General features: G+C 33.4%; 2 protein-coding genes and 1 pseudogene across 3 annotated transcripts; all 3 read left to right on the top strand.

The window, feature by feature from the left end:
- The first annotated feature begins 1,153 nt into the window (after positions 1-1,153).
- LOC145325204 (ATP synthase subunit alpha, mitochondrial-like) lies at positions 1,154-5,857 on the top strand. Its single transcript, XM_080168095.1, has 4 exons — positions 1,154-1,583; positions 2,009-2,108; positions 2,904-3,006; positions 3,709-5,857. The coding sequence occupies exons 1-4, from the start codon at positions 1,285-1,287 to the stop codon at positions 4,827-4,829; spliced, it is 1,623 nt and encodes a 540-aa protein (XP_080024221.1). The 5' UTR covers positions 1,154-1,284; the 3' UTR covers positions 4,830-5,857.
- Positions 5,199-5,857, top strand: LOC145325208 (ATP synthase subunit alpha, mitochondrial pseudogene; annotated as a pseudogene). Its single transcript, XR_013881417.1, has one exon. The product of XR_013881417.1 is annotated as an ATP synthase subunit alpha, mitochondrial pseudogene (transcript).
- On the top strand, positions 5,568-21,436 carry LOC145324487 (WD repeat-containing protein 48). Its single transcript, XM_080167072.1, has 20 exons — positions 5,568-5,575; positions 6,017-6,091; positions 7,158-7,311; positions 8,239-8,385; positions 8,906-9,016; positions 9,669-9,785; positions 10,095-10,191; positions 11,167-11,246; positions 11,599-11,722; positions 12,145-12,243; positions 12,620-12,681; positions 13,233-13,313; positions 14,492-14,588; positions 16,400-16,498; positions 16,822-16,911; positions 17,237-17,274; positions 18,062-18,152; positions 18,428-18,585; positions 19,170-19,331; positions 19,851-21,436. Exons 1-20 carry the CDS (start codon positions 5,568-5,570, stop codon positions 19,944-19,946), a joined length of 1,986 nt encoding a protein of 661 aa, XP_080023198.1. The 3' UTR covers positions 19,947-21,436.
- The last annotated feature ends 6 nt before the right edge of the window (positions 21,437-21,442 follow it).

Raw genomic sequence — 21,442 nt, forward strand, 5'->3', positions numbered from 1 at the left:
ACACTAACACAGCTCAATTTCTCCGGTATAAAGGCACTGCAAAGAAAAAGAGAGGGGGGGGGTTATCAGGGGTATAGGAATAGAACAACTTATTTAGTTAAAGATTAGTAGTTTATTTCCCCCCCCCTAAAAAATCAGATTTTATGACATAAATAACATAATTTTGCACTAGTACCCAAATTAAGTTAGCCCAAATAAGAAAAAATAGTTTTAGAACCCAAAGTCTATGAATACAATAATGAAGAATTTTTAGATCTAATGTTTCATCCCTATATTCCTGGGTGTGTGTTGAAAATAAAAAGGAGGTGTTCAGAGTTCCTCCCAGAGAAATAGAGGAGGAATTGTACTCATAGAACCTACTCCCTTTAATGCTTTCTTTATACAAACCCATAATAACGCATGCGCATTGGGTGAGAATAATGGGCTTGCGCAGACCATGTACGCATGCGCACAAAGGTCATTTTGGGGGTTGGCAGTCATAGTGCGCATGCGTCATTTTTTGACCATTTAACTTTGATAAAGAACAATTATATCGGAAACTGGTGTCATTGACAAAGCTGGTAGTTTATATGAAGGTTTTAGTGTGAGCTTTGTTTATGAAAATATCAAAACTACTAAAACATCAATCAAATCTATAAAAATTTATAAATTAATGACTTTTAAAGTTAAAAAAAACAATTAATTATTGCCTATTAATCTAATATTTTGCTTTATTATTTTTAATCCATGAAACAGCTGTGCGCCATGGCTTTTATCGCATGAGAAAAAGAAAGCTTTTTTAAGGACATTTTAATAACCTAAATAATATGAAATTGGAACCATTTTATACTTTTGTTGAAAAAGTAACTTGAAAAATTTGGTTAAAATTGTTTGTTTTTAAATGAAAAATGCATCAAAGAAGAAATTTGGTTCTGGCTGAAAACCACAATTTTTTATTTAAATTTTAATTTGTTCACTAATTTGCATTTATCATGCTGGAAAAATGTGTATTTTAAAATCAATAACAGATATTTAACTAAAAATTATTTGTTGCGCTTGTAAAAGAGCCGCTTCTTATAAATTATTAAAAGCTAGCTTTTCAAGATAATTTTTAGAAAAACATCCGTGGAGAAGTTGTTGTATTAAGATTTCTCTTGTCATTTTTTCAGAACTTGCAAAGAACTGAATCTTTTCTTTACAAGAATAAAAATATGTTGTAAGGGGGTAGAATTTCATTTATTACTCCCTAATATTAAATTTTAGCTAATTTATGAAATTTTCTGTGCTTATTAGTACTCAGCGGGGATGACAACAGGGAAAAATTGTCTAGCTTATAAAATTACACTAACCATTCTTGCTTACAACTCAAATCAGCTGATCGAGTCACGCGCGGTTCGCGGCATTCACCGACCTCCATCTTTCTTCTCACTCACGCCATTGCTGCTGCTAGCCCGCTTCCTCAATTCAATTTCATTTGCTCCGAAGATGGCACAGGCTACGGTTCGCGCTACTTCCCTGATGGCTGGCCAGGTCTCTAAGACCGCTGCCCAGATGGCCGCTAAGCAGACCGCCGCCGCCGTGAATGTGGCTGTCAGGAAATTATAGTGGATTTTATAATATGATTTTTATCTTTTTCCATGTGCTTTAAAAGTTTTAATGAAAATCGTGATATAAGCTTATTTGTGTTATTCATTATTAGTCTTTATTTATTAAAATCGTAGTAATAATAGTAATGTCACTGTTTTTCCTTAATTCTATGATTCTGATTAACTTAATCGTCAAAATTATCTTATATTTAATTAAGTAAAGTTAATTTGAGGATTAAAACGAAAATTTTTTGTCCCTACGTTTTCTTTAAATGTAATCATATCATGTTAAACGAATTATCCTGTAAAAATTAAAGTCAAATTGTCAATTTGAAATATATTTTTAAACTTCCCTTTAAGGACGCATTGTCACTATAAATAACCAAAAGCTGTAATAATTGATATTAATATCCACTAAAATTTTGGTCAAATAGGAAGTTGAGCACTACCGCTCCCGTTGCTGGAGCCAAGGCTGCCTCTGGTGAGATCAGCTCTATCCTGGAGGACAGAATCCTTGGCGCCGCCCCTGCCGCTAACCTTGAGGTAACTTTAAGAATATACCACTGTTTTAGACCAGTGAAAGGTAAAAAAGTAGCTTAAAAACATATAAATCCTAATTGATAAATGATATAGCCAGAACTATATATCTCAATTCTCCTGTCTACTTTCCCTATAACTGAGCAGTATTTATTGATATTATATCTTAAGCTTCAGTCAAAACAACCTTACTACTTTATACAATTGGAAGGGATTATTAAACCATCATTTATTTTTTAATAGAATATGTTAACAAAGCATAATTTTATCTTTATTCTTAGTTATATAATTGTAAAGATTTAATATCATTCTTCAAAGTATGAAATCTAAATATTGTTTGTATTTTTTGGTAATTTTTCTCGAATGATGGCTCAAGTTTTATTTTGCAAATCCTAGATTAATTGCCCATAATATATTATTTTTTATTTTTTCTTATTTGTACTGAAAGTATTTAATACAAATTATTTTTCACAAGAAAGTCATACGTTGTAGACATTGCGGCTTTCTCAAGAAAAAATGGCGACATGTTAACGTTTTAGCTTATTGATTGATTGAAAATTATATGAAATAGAAAATAATTTAATTACTTAAACCAAAGCAATTTAGATTCAGCAAATTGTCAATCATAACCTTAATTAAATTTAGAAATTTGTAATGTTCATTTTTTGATGCTTCGCTCTTAATTCCGTTTAAATTTCCTTTTACCCAATTAATGTAAATAATCCTAATTTTATGCGAAGGGATAAGTTTAATTTAAACTCATTTTGACGAACCAAAATTTCAAATCTTTTGATGTTGTAGGAGACTGGCCGTGTGTTGAGCATTGGTGACGGTATCGCTCGTGTCTATGGCCTCAAGAACATCCAGGCCGAGGAGATGGTAGAGTTCAGCTCCGGACTTAAGGGTTAGTAGATTAAGATCATTTAATAGGCAAATAAGTACAATTATATCATTAAGGTTGCCCAACAATTACATTCTTAATAACCATTACATTATGAAAAACTGCGCGCTGTAGAGATTTGTCAACACTTAGAATTTGAAATTGGGCAGACTTTCCTTCCTTGGTTATAATTATTTAGTGGTTGCGCACCCCTTGGTGAATGCTGTGCACGTCACAATTAAAGACTGAAATCTTTTATTTACTATTTCTTTCAAAACTAAAGAATCTGTCTTTATTTGGTCTAAAAGTAGATAGGTACATAAGGAGCATATTGAAGAAGACTTGCGGTTCTTGATATTCAAAAGGCTGAGTCTTATACAGGGGTGTATATTCTGCACAAGATTTATTTATTTTTTCCCTGCTACAAAATTTTTTATTTTTCTTCCCCCCCTAGTCTTTTCTCACCAAGTAGGGGGGAAATGGAAAAATATTGAAAGAACTCTATATTTTATTTATTTTATCCCTCCTACCACACATTTTTAAAAGTTTTTTTCACCAAGGACGGGGGGGAAATGGAAAAAAATGTTTTCAGTTTTCTTAATTTTTACATTTTTTTTCCCTCCAACCCCTTATTTTTTATTCCCCCCCCCCCCCCATGAGCAGGGGATCCCATGTAGAATATACACCCCTGGTCTTATATGTTAAATGAATATATTATTAATTTAGGTATGGCCCTTAACTTGGAGCCCGACAACGTTGGTGTTGTCGTCTTCGGTAACGACAAGCTGATCAAGGAAGGCGATGTTGTCAAGCGTACCGGTGCTATTGTCGACGTTCCCGTCGGAACTGAGCTTCTGGGCCGTGTTGTTGACGCTCTGGGTACCCCCATTGACGGCAAGGGCCCCCTGGGAACCAAGGAGAAGTTCCGTGTCGGTCTTAAGGCCCCTGGTATCATCCCCAGACAGTCCGTCAGAGAGCCTATGCAGACTGGTATCAAGGCCGTCGACTCTCTTGTCCCCATTGGTCGTGGACAGCGTGAGCTGATCATTGGTGACAGACAGACTGGCAAAACCGCTGTTGCCATCGATACCATCATTAACCAGAAGAGGTTCAACGAGGGTGATGACGCCAAGTCCAAGCTGTACTGCATTTACGTTGCCGTCGGTCAGAAGAGATCCACCGTTGCCCAGATTGTCAAGCGTCTGACTGACGCCGACGCCATGAAGTACTCCATTGTTGTGTCTGCTACCGCCTCCGATGCCGCTCCCCTGCAGTATCTGGCCCCCTACTCCGGCTGCGCTATGGGTGAATACTTCAGAGACAACGGTATGCACGCTGTCATCATCTACGACGACTTGTCTAAGCAGGCTGTTGCCTACCGTCAGATGTCTCTGCTGCTGAGACGTCCCCCCGGTCGTGAGGCTTACCCCGGTGACGTTTTCTACCTCCACTCCCGTCTCCTGGAAAGATCCGCTAAGATGTCCGACGCCATGGGCGGTGGATCCCTGACTGCTCTGCCCGTCATTGAGACCCAGGCTGGTGATGTGTCCGCCTATATTCCCACCAATGTCATTTCTATTACCGATGGACAGATCTTCTTGGAGACTGAGTTGTTCTACAAGGGTATCCGTCCCGCCATTAACGTCGGTCTGTCTGTGTCCCGTGTCGGTGCCGCTGCCCAGACCAAGTCTATGAGACAGGTGTCCGGTTCCATGAAGCTTGAGTTGGCCCAGTACCGTGAGGTCGCCGCTTTCGCCCAGTTCGGCTCTGACTTGGACGCTGCCACCCAGCAGCTGCTTAACCGTGGTGTCAGGAAAGTTTGGAATTTTGTCTTCTACATAGGTTGAAAAATATTGGGACTTTTTTTTATCAAGCACCATTTTAAACTTAACTCTTTTATAAAAGGTGGTATACTAGTTTAAAACTATAAAAGGAACTTTGCTAAGCTATAATATAATAGAGATTACTAACATTTTGGAGGGATATTAAACCTAATCACTGTATTTCATGGGGTAAAATAATATTAATGTTTTTCTAAATTTTCAACCATTTTTTATTTTATTTCAGTTGATTGTGATTATTTCCCTTAACACGGTAGCATATTTTATTAAAAAATATTACTCTTGACATTTTAGTAATTACGATTTTAAGACAATTTTTCCAAATTTGAATAAAACAGGTTGACCGAGCTTCTGAAGCAGGGCCAGTACGTGCCCATGCCCATTGGTGAGCAGGTTGCCGTCATCTACTGTGGTGTCAGAGGATTCTTGGACAAACTGGACCCCTCCAAGATCACTGAGTTCGAGAAGGCCTTCACTGAGCACATCCGTGCCTCCCAGCAAGCTCTTCTGGACCAGATTGCCAAGGATGGTTTCCTCAGCGAGGCCTCTGACAAGGCTCTGAACAAGGTCGTCTCCGACTTCATGGCCACCTTCTCTTAAATATTAAAATCATTTTATCATTGTTAAATTTTCCTCTTGATAATATATTAAACATTCAAGCATTTTTGTTTCTTTTAAATTAATAAGAAAATGTGTGAGATCCTCAAAAGAAAATCCTCTAATTTTTGTTGGTTAATTAAAAGTATGAAGAGGTGATTAAATAGAAACAGCACATTATACCAACACAAACCAACATTAAAAAGTACTCCTCTTCATTTGCCTGACATAGCAGCGGTTATGATAACTTTTAAATGGTATTCTAAACTGCAGCATTGTTGGGCGTCTGTAGGAGAGATAAATTATTATTTAAAAACTTTAGTCTTATCGTGATTATATTTGTTGTACTTTTTTGAAGAAAAATCACCTGATATGTGTTATTATGAATTGTAATGCCAGCTCTTTAATGATTAATACATGATTTGATTATTTCTAAACTTAGTCTTTATTTAGTATTCCATACATATATATGCTACAGTAATCAATCAACGCGTGGAAAATAAAGTTTGAAACATGTTTTCAGATGTAGTATAAAATGTGAGGTTATCAGAAACTTAAAGAGGAACTAAATATCTTCTGAAAAGGAGGGATTAAAGATTGTTGAAAATGTCTGGTAGACGAAAAGTTCAAGTCTCGTTTGTAATACGAGAGGAACGAGAAAATTGTCATAGGTATAGATAAAACACTCGTCGATGCTTATTTTAATGGCTGCGCCCCTACCATCTAAGGCTACTTTATTGAAAGAGGAGGAAAAGTCAAAGATAACCTAAAATCATTTTAAGACTGTTATTTCAAATCTGTATACCCTTGCTGTACCTATATCATATGCAGCTTTCCTTAAATTGTGAACAGTAGGAGGAATCTTAAGCTACAGACAACTGAAATCTTACTACTTTTTAATGGGACTAGGGGCTTCGCCTCTAGGGGTCTTGACCCAAGAGGTAATTAATAAAAATTAGGTACATCTGGTGCTTCAACCACTAGATTTTAAATTAATTTCCTTAAAAATTGAGGGGTTTTTTTGGGGGGGGGGGGGAGTTCCACCCTCCAAGAAAATTATAGCTTAAAACCACCACAGGACCAGTATATATATAATATTCCCTGAAGAGTAGAAGTCAATCGAATCAATGGTTACCGAGATCTTAAGGGACGGGCAGACATCAAGCTATTTTGTATCATAGATTTTTATTTTTTTGAAATAGAAGCTTCGCCCCTAGAGGCTTTAGGAGCACTTGAGGTGGGAATTTTATTTTTTTTCTAGGGGTTACCTTTTTGGAGGTTGTGGTACAGTTAGGTATAAACTTTCCCAAGTCCTATTTGAAGCTACATTGTAAAGGAGGATGATATCGGTTAGTGAGATCCTTGGGTACATATACACACACACACACACACACCCTGTTACTTTTATATAAGGATTATATCTTTAAAGCTGCGCTACTTTTTGAAAAGTGATTCTTTTTTAAAAATGAATCATCTGGGTCATTTTAAAGACTGCACTGCTTTCTATAAAAGGATTGAATTAGTATGGTCGAAATAAAATGGCGAAAATGTTTAATGTATCATGTCACCCTAATGGTGTTCTTAAAATTTGTAAAGTAAGCAAACTAAAAAACTTAAAATAGCACAAGACTTGTAAAGCTAGTTTACGTCTTTAAATTGAAACCTGATTCTATTAAAATAAACTTGATAAACCTTTATTTCAGTATATCTGAATTGTATCAAGCTATTTCCATTTAGGGCTGGTATAAACTCGTTGCAATATGACCCTGTTCTCAAACGCCTGTACTCAGCCGGCCGGGACTCGATCATTCGGACCTGGAACGTGGCCAACCCGCAGGATCCGTACCTACAGTCCATGGAGCATCACACTGATTGGGTCAATGATATACAGGTACACAATAAACAATGCATTTAAGGAAACCGAAAAATTGGATGTATTTTTTAAACTTGTCTATGGTGAAATATATTGTGTTTTTTTAATGGTTAAAATCTACTATAATAGAGATACTTTTAAAGAAAATTTACGAATTTAACTAACGTTTTTAAGGTTAATGGTTATTAAAATTACGAAAAACCTTGCGCTAGTTTTATAGAAACTTCTTCTAAGAATCAGGGTAGGTAGGAATTCATTTTTTTGTGATTTGTCTAAGAAAAAATTATTAAAGTTATATAGGTATATTTAGATTGTAATCAATTGCCTTTCATATTCCTATTAAAGTAAAAATAGTTAAGGGGGGAGGAGGAGTTCTGACACATTTGCGTAAACAGTGAGTATAGGCTTTATCTTTGGACTGAGAGGATAGGTTATTAGGGATAAAATCATTCTTATATGATGAATTTCCCCCAGATTTAAGATTTTTTGGATAGGCCTCCAGGTTCCGGAGCTCCAGGCCTCCAGGTGGTCTCTGAACAGGTAAAAATGAAAAATAAAATTTTTTTTGAAGAGTGAGATGTCAGCTTATGAGACAAAATATGTAAGTTTTTTCTTCAAATATGTGAATAACAATCAAAAAGAAGCATATTTTGTTTTTAAGTTAATCTCTAACTCTTCAAAAAAAAATCTTATTTTTAATTTTTACCTGTACAGAGACCACCTGGAGGCCTGGAGCTCCGGAACCTGGAGGCCTATCCAAAAAATCTTAAATCTGGGGGAAATTCATCATATGAGAATGATTTTATCCCTCATAACCTATCTTCTCAGTCCAAAGATAAAGCCTATACTCACTGTTTACGCAAATGTGTCAGAACTCCCCCCCCCCCCCTCTTATATTTTTTTGGTCAAAATAAAGATAGTTTTCCACATATTTTGTTGTTTTAGTTATGCTGCGGTGGAAAGAACATAATATCAGCAAGTTCGGACACAACAGTTAAAGTGTGGAATGCCCACAAAGGATTTTGTATGTCAACATTAAGAACACACAAAGATTATGTCAGAGCTTTGGCTTATGCTAAAGATAGAGAACAGGTACTTATAATTGGGACGTTTCATACTGTCATACAGAAGAATATGTCATTTCTTGTATTCTGTTGTCATTCATGTACTTTCAATTTAAAATATTGAATTACTAGTTTAATTTATATCCATAAAATTGGAGAAAGTCTAATAGTCTCTAGAATAACTGCCATATTACTAGCGGCCGCGCATCTAGAATCTAGTGGTTCTGTTGTGGAAGGACATGAAAACATCCTAAAACCATCTTAAGACACATATTTAAAAAATAAAATCCCTTAGAAACTCTGTTGACCTCCCTTAAATGAAACTAATGGTTCAGTGGTTATTGAAATCTTAAGCTTCAAACAAATAAAGCATTTCAAAAGTTTCTACTTTAAATAATAGGGTTGAAAACTGCTTATTAGTATTTTAGCAAGAAATTTCATCATCAAAAATAAATTTTTGTTAACCTTTTTTTTCATTTTAACACACATTCTTAGGTTCTATATATAGAGAAGGATTCATATAAGATACTAAGTAATTTATTTTGTAGGTCGCCTCTGCTGGTTTAGATAAAGCTATATTCCTTTGGGATGTTACAACATTAACAGCACTGACAGCCAGTAACAATACAGTCACTACTTCTTCTTTAAATGGTAACAAGGTAAACATTTTTCATACAAGATTTCGAGAAATTTTTACTGCTTGTATTTAAGTATGTGGCCTTGATACTATGAAGCTGAAAGCTGCTATGCTGCATTTCAAGCAGGCCCACAATCTTCATGGAAGCTACACTGACCTTACGATATTCTTATAGTAAAAGTAACAGGATCTGTGTCAGTCTGTAACGCAGGATTTCTCTAGCCGCTGAATTGGTTCTTTACATTGTAGCCCTATTTTGTTAATTTTCAAAAAAAAAACTTAAATCGTTTAAGATTTTATGAAAGGACCAATAAAGTAGCATGACTCACTTCATTATCATAGTGTAACCATTCCTCCAGGTGGACAGCAAAACACAAGATAATTTGGTCTATGAATATTCCGTAGATAAAAGTTTTAACCTAAAAAATACTACTACTCTGGAATTATCAAAACATAAAATACATAAATAAATATATTTCTTGGTCTATTTTATTATCAGTAAGAATAAGAAGAGTCTACTATTTCTGGTCTATTACATTGTCCTCTTCTTGCATCACTTCTATGGATGAATTCTTACTCAGCTTGCTCTTTATTTTTTAATCCTCTGTCTGGTTAGCTACCTAGGTAAGACAAAAGATTACCAATCTTCACATTTTATTAATCTGAATGTTTAGGATTCTATCTACAGCCTGGCGATGAACCCGTCAGGAACAGTGATAGTCAGCGGGTCTACAGAGAAAGTACTCAGAGTATGGGACCCAAGGACATGTGCTAAACTTATGAAATTAAAGGTAATTAAGAATATTGCACAGAGTAGGAATTTTTATTTATTGCATCGTATTAAAGACAGCTTTCCGCGGACATTAAAATGAAAAATTACAAAATTTAAACCGGTTTTATTATCCCCGAGGGGCCGATGGCTTTATAATTTTCCGGGAAGTTTTATTATTATATATTCATGGAAGAATTTTATTTTTATATGAAGTCGGTTGTGGGTTACGACAGCCCGTAAAAGAGAAAAGCATCTAACAAAAATTGTCTCCCCACCTCCGAAGAAACAAAAAAAAACAGACTTGTTTCATATTTGTTTATACTTTTAGGGGCATACAGATAATGTGAAAGCCTTAGTGGTGAGCCGAGATGGTACTCAGTGCTTGTCTGGCAGTTCAGATGGTACTATAAGATTATGGTCACTAGGTATGTATATTTTATCACTGTGTTAAATATTCTAGCTTATTCCTCGTTTAATGTGAAGCGTTTGATCATATATATTAGGCCGACTCAGAATTACCACATTTTTAAAAAATTCAATGGGCGCGCTATTACAACCCATTCGTTTTATGATATAATTACCATTGTTACCAAAAAAAAAGTGTTCTGGTAGATTTTTTTCAGCAATATGTCAATTTCGATACCTTCCTGAATTCGTCTCGAAGAGTAGATTAAGGATCAAAAATCGATTTTTAAAAATACTGACCCTGGCAAAAGTTATCCTTAAATAACTGTCAAAATTAGCTGATTTTGCTGAAATGGCCAAAATTGTCAGTCTTTTGAGGATAACTTTTGCCAGGGTTAATATTTTTAAAAATCGTTTTTTGATCCGTAATGTACCCTTCACATTCACGAAGCTGTATATAAAGCTATGGTTTGAAAGAAAAATAAAATTCTCCCCCAGGGAAACCCTTCCCCTTTTCATGAAAATCGAAATTGACATTTTGCTGAAAAAAAGCTACCAGAACACTTTTTTGATATCAATAGTTAAAATATCATAAAAGAAATAGGTTAGAATTGCGAGCCAAAAAAAAATTGCATTTTGAGTCGGTCTAATACATATGATATAGTCAGCTGCTATAGATAGTAAATTCTTTTGATCAAGCTTAGAAAATATTTCGTCATAAATTTCGTCGCTCGTATTTTAAATAAAAAAGATGTTAAGTCTGCTAGAAATCCTGTTTTAAGTTTGACAGATTATTGTACCTACTGGATCATCTAGGACATAAATCTATTGTTCGCATCTTTTTTAAGGTTTTCCTTAGGTACGTATATAATTTTAATATTTGTTAGGCTTTTCTCTATCTTATTTCTAGTTTAGGGTAAGTGTGTCTGTTTTACTGGCCCAATTATTCAAATTTAAATGACCACGAACACATCCAAAGAAATCTGTTATTTTAGGACAACAAAGATGTATAGCTACCTACCATTCTCATTCCGAGGGTGTTTGGGCCCTTCAACCAAACGAAAATTTTACACAGGTTTGTGAATATGTTCTTCATAACTTTGGATACTCTTTTTAAATCTTGATTGGTTGGTACAAACTAGCGGTGTCGAATTAGTTTGATTTATAGATAGTGTTATTTTATTTATCATGATTGAGGATGACTGTACGACACATACGACATTAATTTGTCGGTCATTTTCTTCTCCCTTTAGACTCCCTTTCTCCCAACTCTTCGTTTATGCTAGCTAGGCAAGGCAGGTAGTAATTAAGTTTGTTCATAAAATTACATTGTATTCTTAGGCCTGTTTTACCTTTTATAGATACCTACCTTAGCAATTTGTATACGCAAATGTCATTATTTAGTATATTTATGTCATTTATTGTAGGTGTTTAGCGGGGGCCGAGACAGAAATATATATTTAACTGACTTGCGACAGAGCGAGGCACATTTATTAGTTTGTAGAGAGACGGATCCCGTCCTTAAAATGGTCCTTACACCGGAACAATCAGGTAAACCACTTCAGGACTATAATGAATTTTTGTGAAATTTTTTCTCGTTGTTTGTAAAAGTTCTAAACCCTAAGTATTTTTTTTTACAATCGAACAACCTGAAAAGAAATGGGCTGCTCTCAGTAAAAAAAAAACAAAGGATGGATTCTTTGTGTTGAGAGACATAACAAGCTTTTTTTTGGTGGAAGTGTGGAGATTTTAACTTTCCACAATAAAAACTTACTTGTTTCCAGGGGGTAATGACTAAGATTTATCCCATTTATTAAAGCTTAGGGCTTTGAAACAAAGCTTCAACAGAACAAATTATACTTTTTTGTGGAAGCACTTATTTTGGAAGTGGGTAAATAAATCCAATTTTCTATAAAAAAAATTAGCGTTGGCTTTACCACCTCCTTGTTCTAACTTCACTATATTTTATTTAGGATTATGGGTAGCTACAAGTGACTCTACAATAAAGCATTGGTCCTTTCCCAACAGAATTATGTCAATGTCAGCTGATCATCATATGCAAAATAATACAGGTATCAACATTTTTGCATCATTTTCTGCAATTGTATATTTTTTGTACAAACGCTTGTGATTTTTAAGAAAGAAAAAAACCTCCTATATTCATTTCTTATTTTATTCAAGCTTTATACATAACCCTTAAAGTAAAGCTATGACTTTCAGTGAATTTAAATTAGTAAGTACACATTGGAAGCATTTTGGACTAGATAGCCTGAGTGGGGAAAACTTGATAAGAAAATAAAAAAAGGCCTTTGTTACAACATCAGACAATTTGTGGACAAGATCTATATGGCTCTTTGCTCATTTTTGATAATACAATTTCAAATATACTATATACATAGATATAAGTTAATCTCTGTATCAGCTTTAATTTTTTATGTTACTTTATAGAACCCGTTCTTCGAAATCATGATTATGCAATCAAAGGAGGGCCTAGTATCAAAACATTCCAGGTAAAGAAAATTTCATCTTTTTTTCTATTTTCTAAAGTAACAGGATGTCTCTCTCTCATTTAAATAGAAAGATCTTGCTAACAACTGGATCGATATGATTTTCATTTACAGTGAAGATTATTAGGTGCCGTGAAGGCTTTTTTTTGAGGCAGTCGCTTGTAAATGTTAGTTTAGTTGTTTATTTTTTTTTGCTTATATGCTAGTCTTAGGTTAGTCAGTTTTTTGGTTACTAAATAGACAAACTCTTTTAAATGTCCCTTCCCTTTCTTCCGAACGGGCGCGAATTCGCTTATATTAATACTTATAACTGGACCTCAAAGGGCACTCTATAATGATGGCAGGACCCCTCCCCTATCCCCTGAGCAACTCTATACAACTAAACCATATTGTTCAATTCAAGCGGTTATGTAGATCTTATGGAACAGACATTGATAAACACACACATCGTGCATCTATTACAAAAGGATATTTTTTTTAATTTCATAACTAAACTTGGTAAAAATAAAAATTTATAAATACTTACTTCTTTTGTCATTAATATTAATTTCTAGGTACTAAATGACAAGCGTAGAGTGGTAACTAAGGACACTGATGAAAATGTTTCAATTTATGATGTACTCAAGGAAAGTGATGTAAAATTAATTTTATGAGTAAGGGTTAAGACATCCATAAAAGCTGTATGTATAATGTATGTACAAACACTTGAGAACCATTTTACAGTAGCTGTTCACTAGCAATAACGACTAAATTTATCAGGGAGATTTAATACTTTTGTGTAGAGTGTCTTATTGCATAAAAATTGCGTGAATCTACATGGATTTATGTAAAGTTGTTTTGATTTATCTTATAATCAAGATTTGTGTGTGTATGCATGTATGTAGCCTTGATTCTCTGAAGTTAGGATTCAGATGCACGAGGAGATTGGAGGTGAGAATCCTTTGACCAATCCTAGATTGGTAAGCTTCGCGCACAGCTGAGTCTATTCATCAAGATTTGTCAAATTAATTGTCGGAAATCGTGTAATAGATTTTTAATTATCTGGGAATTATTTCTTGCTCATAAATTAATTAAACCTTAATACTAACGTCTAGAGGCTAATTACAGTTTAGCTTCGCTCTTTCAAGTGTACATGATTATTTTATCAAAACTTAATTAAGGTTTCCTTACTTATTTCTAACGTTTTTCCTTATTTTTATGGTTATCATATGTTTCAATGATTTAATCAAAGGGGGGGGGCGAAAGTGACAATTTTTGAAACCAAAACTAAGAGTCAACAAAGGAACTCAACTAAAAAAAGGGTTACAGGTCTGAGATTTTGCATGGCAGTTGCTTTATAGGGGTACAATATGGAACTGTGAAGAAACGGCGGCGCAACCGCCGAAAACCGCCGTTTCCCGCCGTAATTTTTGTTGCCTTTTCCCGGCGGTTTTCGGCGGTTGCGCCGCCGTTTCTTCACAGTTCCATATTGTACCCCTATAAAGCAACTGCCATGCAAAATGTCAGACCTGTAACTCTTTTTTTAGTTGAGTTCCTTTGACTTTTAGTTTTGGTTTCAAAAAGTGTCACTTTCGCCCCCCCCCCCCTTTAAATTAAATTAAGTATTATTTATACTTTGAAATAATAGCAATTTTGTTTTCCGATCTTCTCAAAAAAAACTTGTTTTAGTACTATCCGTGCTCGTGTAGTTTTATTGTAGGATTTAATGTAAAATATTCCTTTTATTCATCGGTTTCTATTCGGGAACTAAACTTTCACAAAATGTTCTGATATCATTTAATTAATACATCAAATATGACAACAGGCCTGTAAGATCGAAGATCTTGGCAAAGTAGATTTTGAGAAGGCAGTTGAATCGAGACAACAAAAAGTTTATGTACCAAACTGGTTCACTATTGACCTCAAAACAGGTAGAAAAGTTATTTATCGCATCGTCACAAACAGCTTTCTGCAGATATAGAAAACTAGATATAATACGATAAGATATATTAATTTTCAGTAGAACCGGTTCTATCCCAGCGGATATTAATAGGTTTTGAAGCCATACTGGAAAAAAAGATTATTCTGAAGTAGTAAATATCGACAAGCTTTAATAATAATTAAAAATAAAAATAGATAAAATTTCAGTAAATGTTATGTCTTAACGGTAATTGTTGTGTGTTTCTTGGTTCGCATGTTCCAAAAAAACTGTATACTGCCCAGTGACTAATGGATAACCTTATTTTAAAGCAAATACTATGTATGTTAAATCCCAGTCACAGTGTTGTAACTTTTTGTTTTGTTTAAGTACCTCTGTAATTTCAGTCTGGTTAGAAAAAGTGATACATCCGCCCCACCTTAATTAATTAGATAGATAGATTTTAGATAGATAGATAGATAGATAGATTTATTATTCCACTAGTTACATATAATATAATAATAAAGCACATTAGGATTTAATAATGAATTACAATTAACATATACAGTATTATATATTAAAATATAACTAGGAAGATTCATGGCACTACACTGTATCTTGGTACGTTGTAGATTTACCCACGACTTGGTTCTGTTTTTTCAGGTTGGGGATTGGGTGAAGGCGGCAGAAGGACAAGACAGGCTGAAAGGCCAAAAGTCATGTTTAAATGTGTTATATTTTTTAAATTTAGTAGCCTTCATTCCTGCCTATCCCCCTTCGCCCTGAAAATGATTACATTATAACATATATTATTACATATATGGATACTTATGAAAGAAAAAAAACTTCCGGTAAGCAGGTTTATGTTTCATATTGTTACAAATTTTTTTGTTATTTAATACAGTAGTTGTTTAATTTTGTTTTATGTTTACTTTGCAAACTAGCTGTAAATGGTTTCATCACATACATTGTCAGTTGGGTTATTTTGTCATTTTATGTCATGTCACAGTAGTTTCATTTTATTATTCTTTGTCTTTGTATATTTTTTGCTCTTGTTGTAATTTCATAGTACTTTTTTAAATTTTTTTTTTGGTGGTGAGTTTTCAGGTTTGTATGTGTTTGTGTTTTTATTGGTGGTTTTGTTTTGTTTTTCTGTCACTGAGTGTTTGAGTTTTCTCTGTCTGCGTTATGAGCTGTGTGTCAGAGTTGTTCCAAGCGAGCTGTTGATCTAAAATAAAGAAATTGATTTTTGATTTTTAGTAATTAGGAGTGTCCTTTTAAGTACTTGTTTATATTTAATTAATATATTAACTGTTCATGAATCAGATTGTAATTTTATAACTTAAAACTCAGCAATTAGCAGTTTCAATTTTATTTTTGACGAATCAATGAATATTTCTAAGAATTAAGTCAGCAGATTTTTTTTTCTTCTTAAAAGTATGAATTTTAACTTAGTAGTTTCGATTTATTATACTCTAGTATTAAGTAGTTTTTAAGGTTTTTAAATTTGCGCTCCATACTAGAGTGTGTTAGGTTTTTATTTTGTGTAGTTACCTTTTTTTATTTTTTTTAGTGTGTTAGGATTTTATTTGTGTAGTAACCTTTTCTTATTTTTTTAAAGTCAGTGTAAGTGTTTTTTTGTATTAGTAACATAGTTAGTGTTAAATTGCTTACCTTTCACAAATACAGTGAGTTGTGTGGGAATGAGATGTTTTCATTCTGAAGCTCTCAGCACAACTGAGAAGCTCTCAGCACAACTGAATTAGCCCTCTCAATAGAAAGAATTCTTAATTAGTCATCTATTCTCCATAAAAAAATATTTAGGTATGTTGACAATACATTTGAAACAAGAGGATTGTGACTGTCTGTCAGCCTGGGTGTCAGCCAGAGAAACTGGACTAGCCCCGGATGATGCACTTGAACAGGAATATATTGATGCTTTAATCTTCCTTCTGACATGAAAACATTCTACTTTATTATTCTTGAGGGTTGGGGTAGGAGGATGAAGTCGACCATCAACTTTCCATTTTAGTTTTTAGTTGGAAAAGAAAAAATAACAAAATAAAACAGAAAAGGGGGGTGGGGTATTTTTCTTGGGATGGTTAAGGTACCTAAACCCAAAATAGTCTTAATTCTTCCTAGGACCGGTACACACACACATTTAGTACACTGATAGACCGACGCGACATCCTGGTTCTTCTATTACAGATCTTATGAGCATCAATATGATTTAATTGCCCTGCTATAGAAAGTAAATTATGGTGGCTTATTATTGCAAGCACTCTTGGAGCACTGGCCCAAACCTTACAACACGGAGGATGAAAGTGATGTAGAACAGGAATGCAACATGTTATTTTATTATTTCAATTCAAGAGTTTTTTCAAGATTAAATAGTTATTCCTGTCATTACCGCGTACTGGGTTGGATGCTGTCCTTGACACGTTAAACGTCTGTTCTAACAACAAATGATAACCATGGGGAGCATTATCTCCTATTCTATCCAAACACCCGGGGTATTAAGTAAAGTTACACCAACTGACAGCTCTTTGATCTTACGATCTGTCTGGAAGTAATAACTGCATGGTAATGAGTAGCGCCTGGTTTAGGCTAAAGTTCTAATTTTACCATTAGAAGATAAAAAAAAAACATGTTGCATTATCTAGGGTGCAAGTAATACACGACATAATGAATATTTCCAGGTAAAAAATTAGAATTAAATAAGAATTTGTTATTATATTGAAATGTAAACCCATTGAAACATATTTCTAGATTTACTTAGGGAGAGAGTGGACAATGAACTGTAAATTATATTTTTATCCAGATTTAAAAAACGTAATCCTATTCGTTTGCTCTAAACCTTGGGTACTTTTATTGAATGTTATTCCGAACGTTTAGTCTTCTTGGATAATAAATTCTAAAAAAAACTTGGGGTCTACTGCAATTCACGGTAAAATATTGCTGGTAACGAATATTGCTAAAAATCTATGAATTTTAAAGGCTGCTAGCTGCAAAACGGCTGACCTTACAGATCATACCCGCGCACTATTTTAAGCGGTATAAGAAGGCCTACAAATAATCTGGAATAACCAAGATCCAATGATGCACAGGGAAAGCTTCACTGAATAAAAAACGCGTAAAATAGGCCTTTTTCGCGCATTTCTCTGTACTGCGAGATAATTATGCATTTTTGGTTTATGGCTATTCCAGATTATTTGTAGGCCTTCTTATGCCGCTTAAAACAGTGTGCGGGCATGATCTGTACGTTCAGCCGTTTGGCAGCTAGCAGCCTTTAAAATTCATAGATTTTTGGCAATATTCGTTACCAGCAATATTTTACCGTGAACTGCAGTAGATCCAAAACTTGTTATAAACATACTTACATACATGTTTTGTATGTACTTTTTGAAAAAATTTAAGTTAAAGAAAAATTTCAAAATAAATACCTACCTATCTTATTCTTAAATATATTATTATAATTTTTTACAGGTGCCGGGACATACTCCTGTTATATTTAGCGAGGAGGGAGGTAGAACCCTCTACAGATTACTAGCTAGGGACGCTGGCGGCGAAACAGAAGGTAAATATGATTTATTTCTGATGGGGTATCTTAAACTTAACTTTAGCTATATTATTCAATCTAAATACTATCAGCTTATTACAGAAGCATTTCATACATACGTCCCGTTTTGATTGCAGAAGCCTTGTCTAGAAGTCCTAGTTCTTTATGATAATATGTTCTACCTGTTCATGGATCAAGGCAGTTTTTTTTCTTTTACTTAGTATTTAATATGTACAAATCTTAGCAGCTACTCTATAAGTTTTAACTTTTGATTAAGTATGATATGTTTTTAGGTGTTCTATTGAACGAAACTGTACCAAGTTGGGTGGTTGACATAGCCGTGGAGAAAAAGCTGCCCAAGTTTATCAGGGTCACCTTCTTTGTACTGCCTCATCCTAGTTTAGGCTACAAGGCATTCAAGCGAGAGAGACTCATTGCAAATGACTTCCTTCAGGAATTAATTAAAAAATATATAGAACTATGGGAGGCGGGGGACATTAAAATTACAAATGGTACCAAAATATTTCCTTTTATCTTTAGAGCAAATCCCTTCAAATGAATAGAATATCAGATGATTTTAGATGTGTTTGAAATGTACCATCAAATTCAACATTTTGTTAAGTTTCATAAAAGAATTGCAATTTAAAACTTAAACGAAACAACTAAAATTCAATCTAATATCCATTCGTATCATTTCTAAAGAATTAAAATTCTTTAAACAAAATAACAACGTACTGCAAAAATCTGTCTAGACAATTTTAGAGGCTGTATCTTTTTCTAACACCTTAAATTCTTTGGTAATTTCCTATGAAGAAGAAATGAACCTCTAGAATGAAAATAGGAATTTATCAAATTGTGAATAATGCTGATATTTATTTCAAAGTTTAAGTGTATTGCATGAAATTTGGATTAACATGAGAACTAATAATTTTTTTTTTTTTTTTTTTGTACTTTTTAACCTTTAAAGGTTAATAGTATATTCATGAGGAAAAAACTGTTTTTTTCTAAATGTATATTTTTTAATTAATTGCACAACAGATCCGCAAAGTTATTGAGCACGTGTACGACAAGGTGATGAACGGGGGCAGTGAGTCTGGGGGTAGTGGTGGGGGCACCCCTACCGGGGAGCGTAGGGGCGACAGGGAGGAGTCGAGCAGTCAGGCAGAGGAACGGGTGGAGCTTCTTTGTAATGATCAGGTACCAACTACTTGCAACTTCTTTGTTTTAACAAAGTTTTTGAGTTGACAAAGTCGGTAATATAGACTCATTCCCATAATATTAACCATTTTACCAACAATGTCAACATCAATCAGCATTGAAGCAAAAAATTTGTGCACAAACAAAGTCAATTTTAGAGCAGATATTCGAAGATTTATTGTCACTAAAAATTAACGTAAAAAACACGAAACCTTTTTGCATAGAATATATATTGGTCTTTTGTAGCATGGCCGACGGACAAAGTAAATTATTTACTGCATGCTCATTCATATACGGAATCTTCACACAAAAAACATCCATCTATCTTTATAGAAGCCGAAAAATTCACATTCCCCTAACAATCGATTACAGACGAACAGACACCTCGAATTATAGAGTATCTAACAAGGAAAAATATTAAATTTAAAGAATTAGGTAGAGAGATTGAATTATTGTCCACCATTACATCCAAATAAGGAGTATAAAGGTTTTATTCTTTTAATTCACAATATTTTTTAGGTGCTTGATCCCAATATGGACCTTAGAACTGTCAAGAAATTTTACTGGGACAAAATGGCCTCCGATCTTGTACTCCATTACAGACCATTAAGATAAAATGGCGCGAAGAATTTCAAGATGGCTGCCAAAATATTATAGGTGGCGCGTAAAATTTGAAAATTGCGACCATGTTTATTATATTCACATTCAGATTAATGGTTGATAAGAGGGTAGCTGTTCGTTTCAAAATGTCAGCATTTCATGTTTATTATTAAAATAACGATTTGGTAAGTTGTTTAAATTAATTTGGTGGACATCACTAAAATTACAGTTTACTCTATAAAATCCTTTAGTTAGTATAAAACTTTATTTAGAATTGTTATTTTACATTTGTAATATGTATTAAAACGCTTATGTTATTTTTTGTTACTATATTGTGATATGTTCAGTAATTTATTTAGATTTTTGGGTTTCTTTTTATTTCATCTTTAGAAATACAATTTTGATTATAAATTATTTTGTGCTATAGGATTTTACTTTATAAAACTTGTCTTAAAAGAATATTTTGTATGAAATAATAAGTGTTAAAATTTACATCCATTATTTATTAAATTATTATCTATAACATTCATGTTTTGATCTCATGTTCTACAAGAGAATTTTTATCTGTGGGATCACATATTTTCCGTTAAAGAACACTATTCACGAAAAAGATCAAGTGATGCTTATTTTTATATTGATATCCAACATTTTTTTTGTTGATATTATTGGTTTCTTGTTAATTTTGAACGAAAAAAAATTAAGTTCGAACACGGGGGTTTAAGAAAAAAGTAAAACATATTTATGTCGAAAACCCTCAAATGTGTTTTTCAAAGTTGAAAGTGCAAATATCACTGCTTCATATTATCAAATGCATTAAAAAGCAAAAGTATAAGATTCAATTTGTTTAATGTACAACATATTTAATAGTACTAAGCTTTATTGACCTACCATTTGATGTTGTATATTTACAATTATTTTTACATCTTTATTTTACTAGATTACGGTAGAACATAAACTTTTTCTTTTGTTAAACAAAACCAAGTATAAATACTCAAAAAAAAATGCTGATCATCACTTGCTCTAATTCGTGCATAGTACCTTTTTGAATATTTCCTACTATATTTTTTTGCATAATTTTTAATTCAACGTCAACCCACATTCCAAATTATATTTATAATTGAAATATTATAAACAGTTCTTTATAAATTCATTGTACATTTATAAGAATGTTAGTTAAACTATTTATGATAATTTGTTAAAATTAATCAAAATAAAAACTCCAACCAATAAGAAAATCCTAAGAAAGAATAAGGTGTCAAAGTGCTAAAATTAGATAATTTTCAGTTTTAAACTATGTAGAAGTATATGTAAAAACCAAAGTTAAATTCACTTTAATTTCAAATATATCCAAATTCTTTATTGATATCTAACTACTTTTTTTTCTTTGAATTGAAAAACTGTAAAATGTATGTTATAAAATTGTATATTGTTATTATTTAACAACCAACTCATATTGTATAATTGTGTACGCCTTATGTTTCTTCCTTTTTGAAATTAATATAAAACCAAAA

This window comes from Acartia tonsa, chromosome 7 (genome assembly GCF_053477335.1).
Source record: "Acartia tonsa isolate MP-2025a chromosome 7, ASM5347733v1, whole genome shotgun sequence".
NCBI classification, from domain to species: domain Eukaryota; kingdom Metazoa; phylum Arthropoda; class Copepoda; order Calanoida; family Acartiidae; genus Acartia; species Acartia tonsa.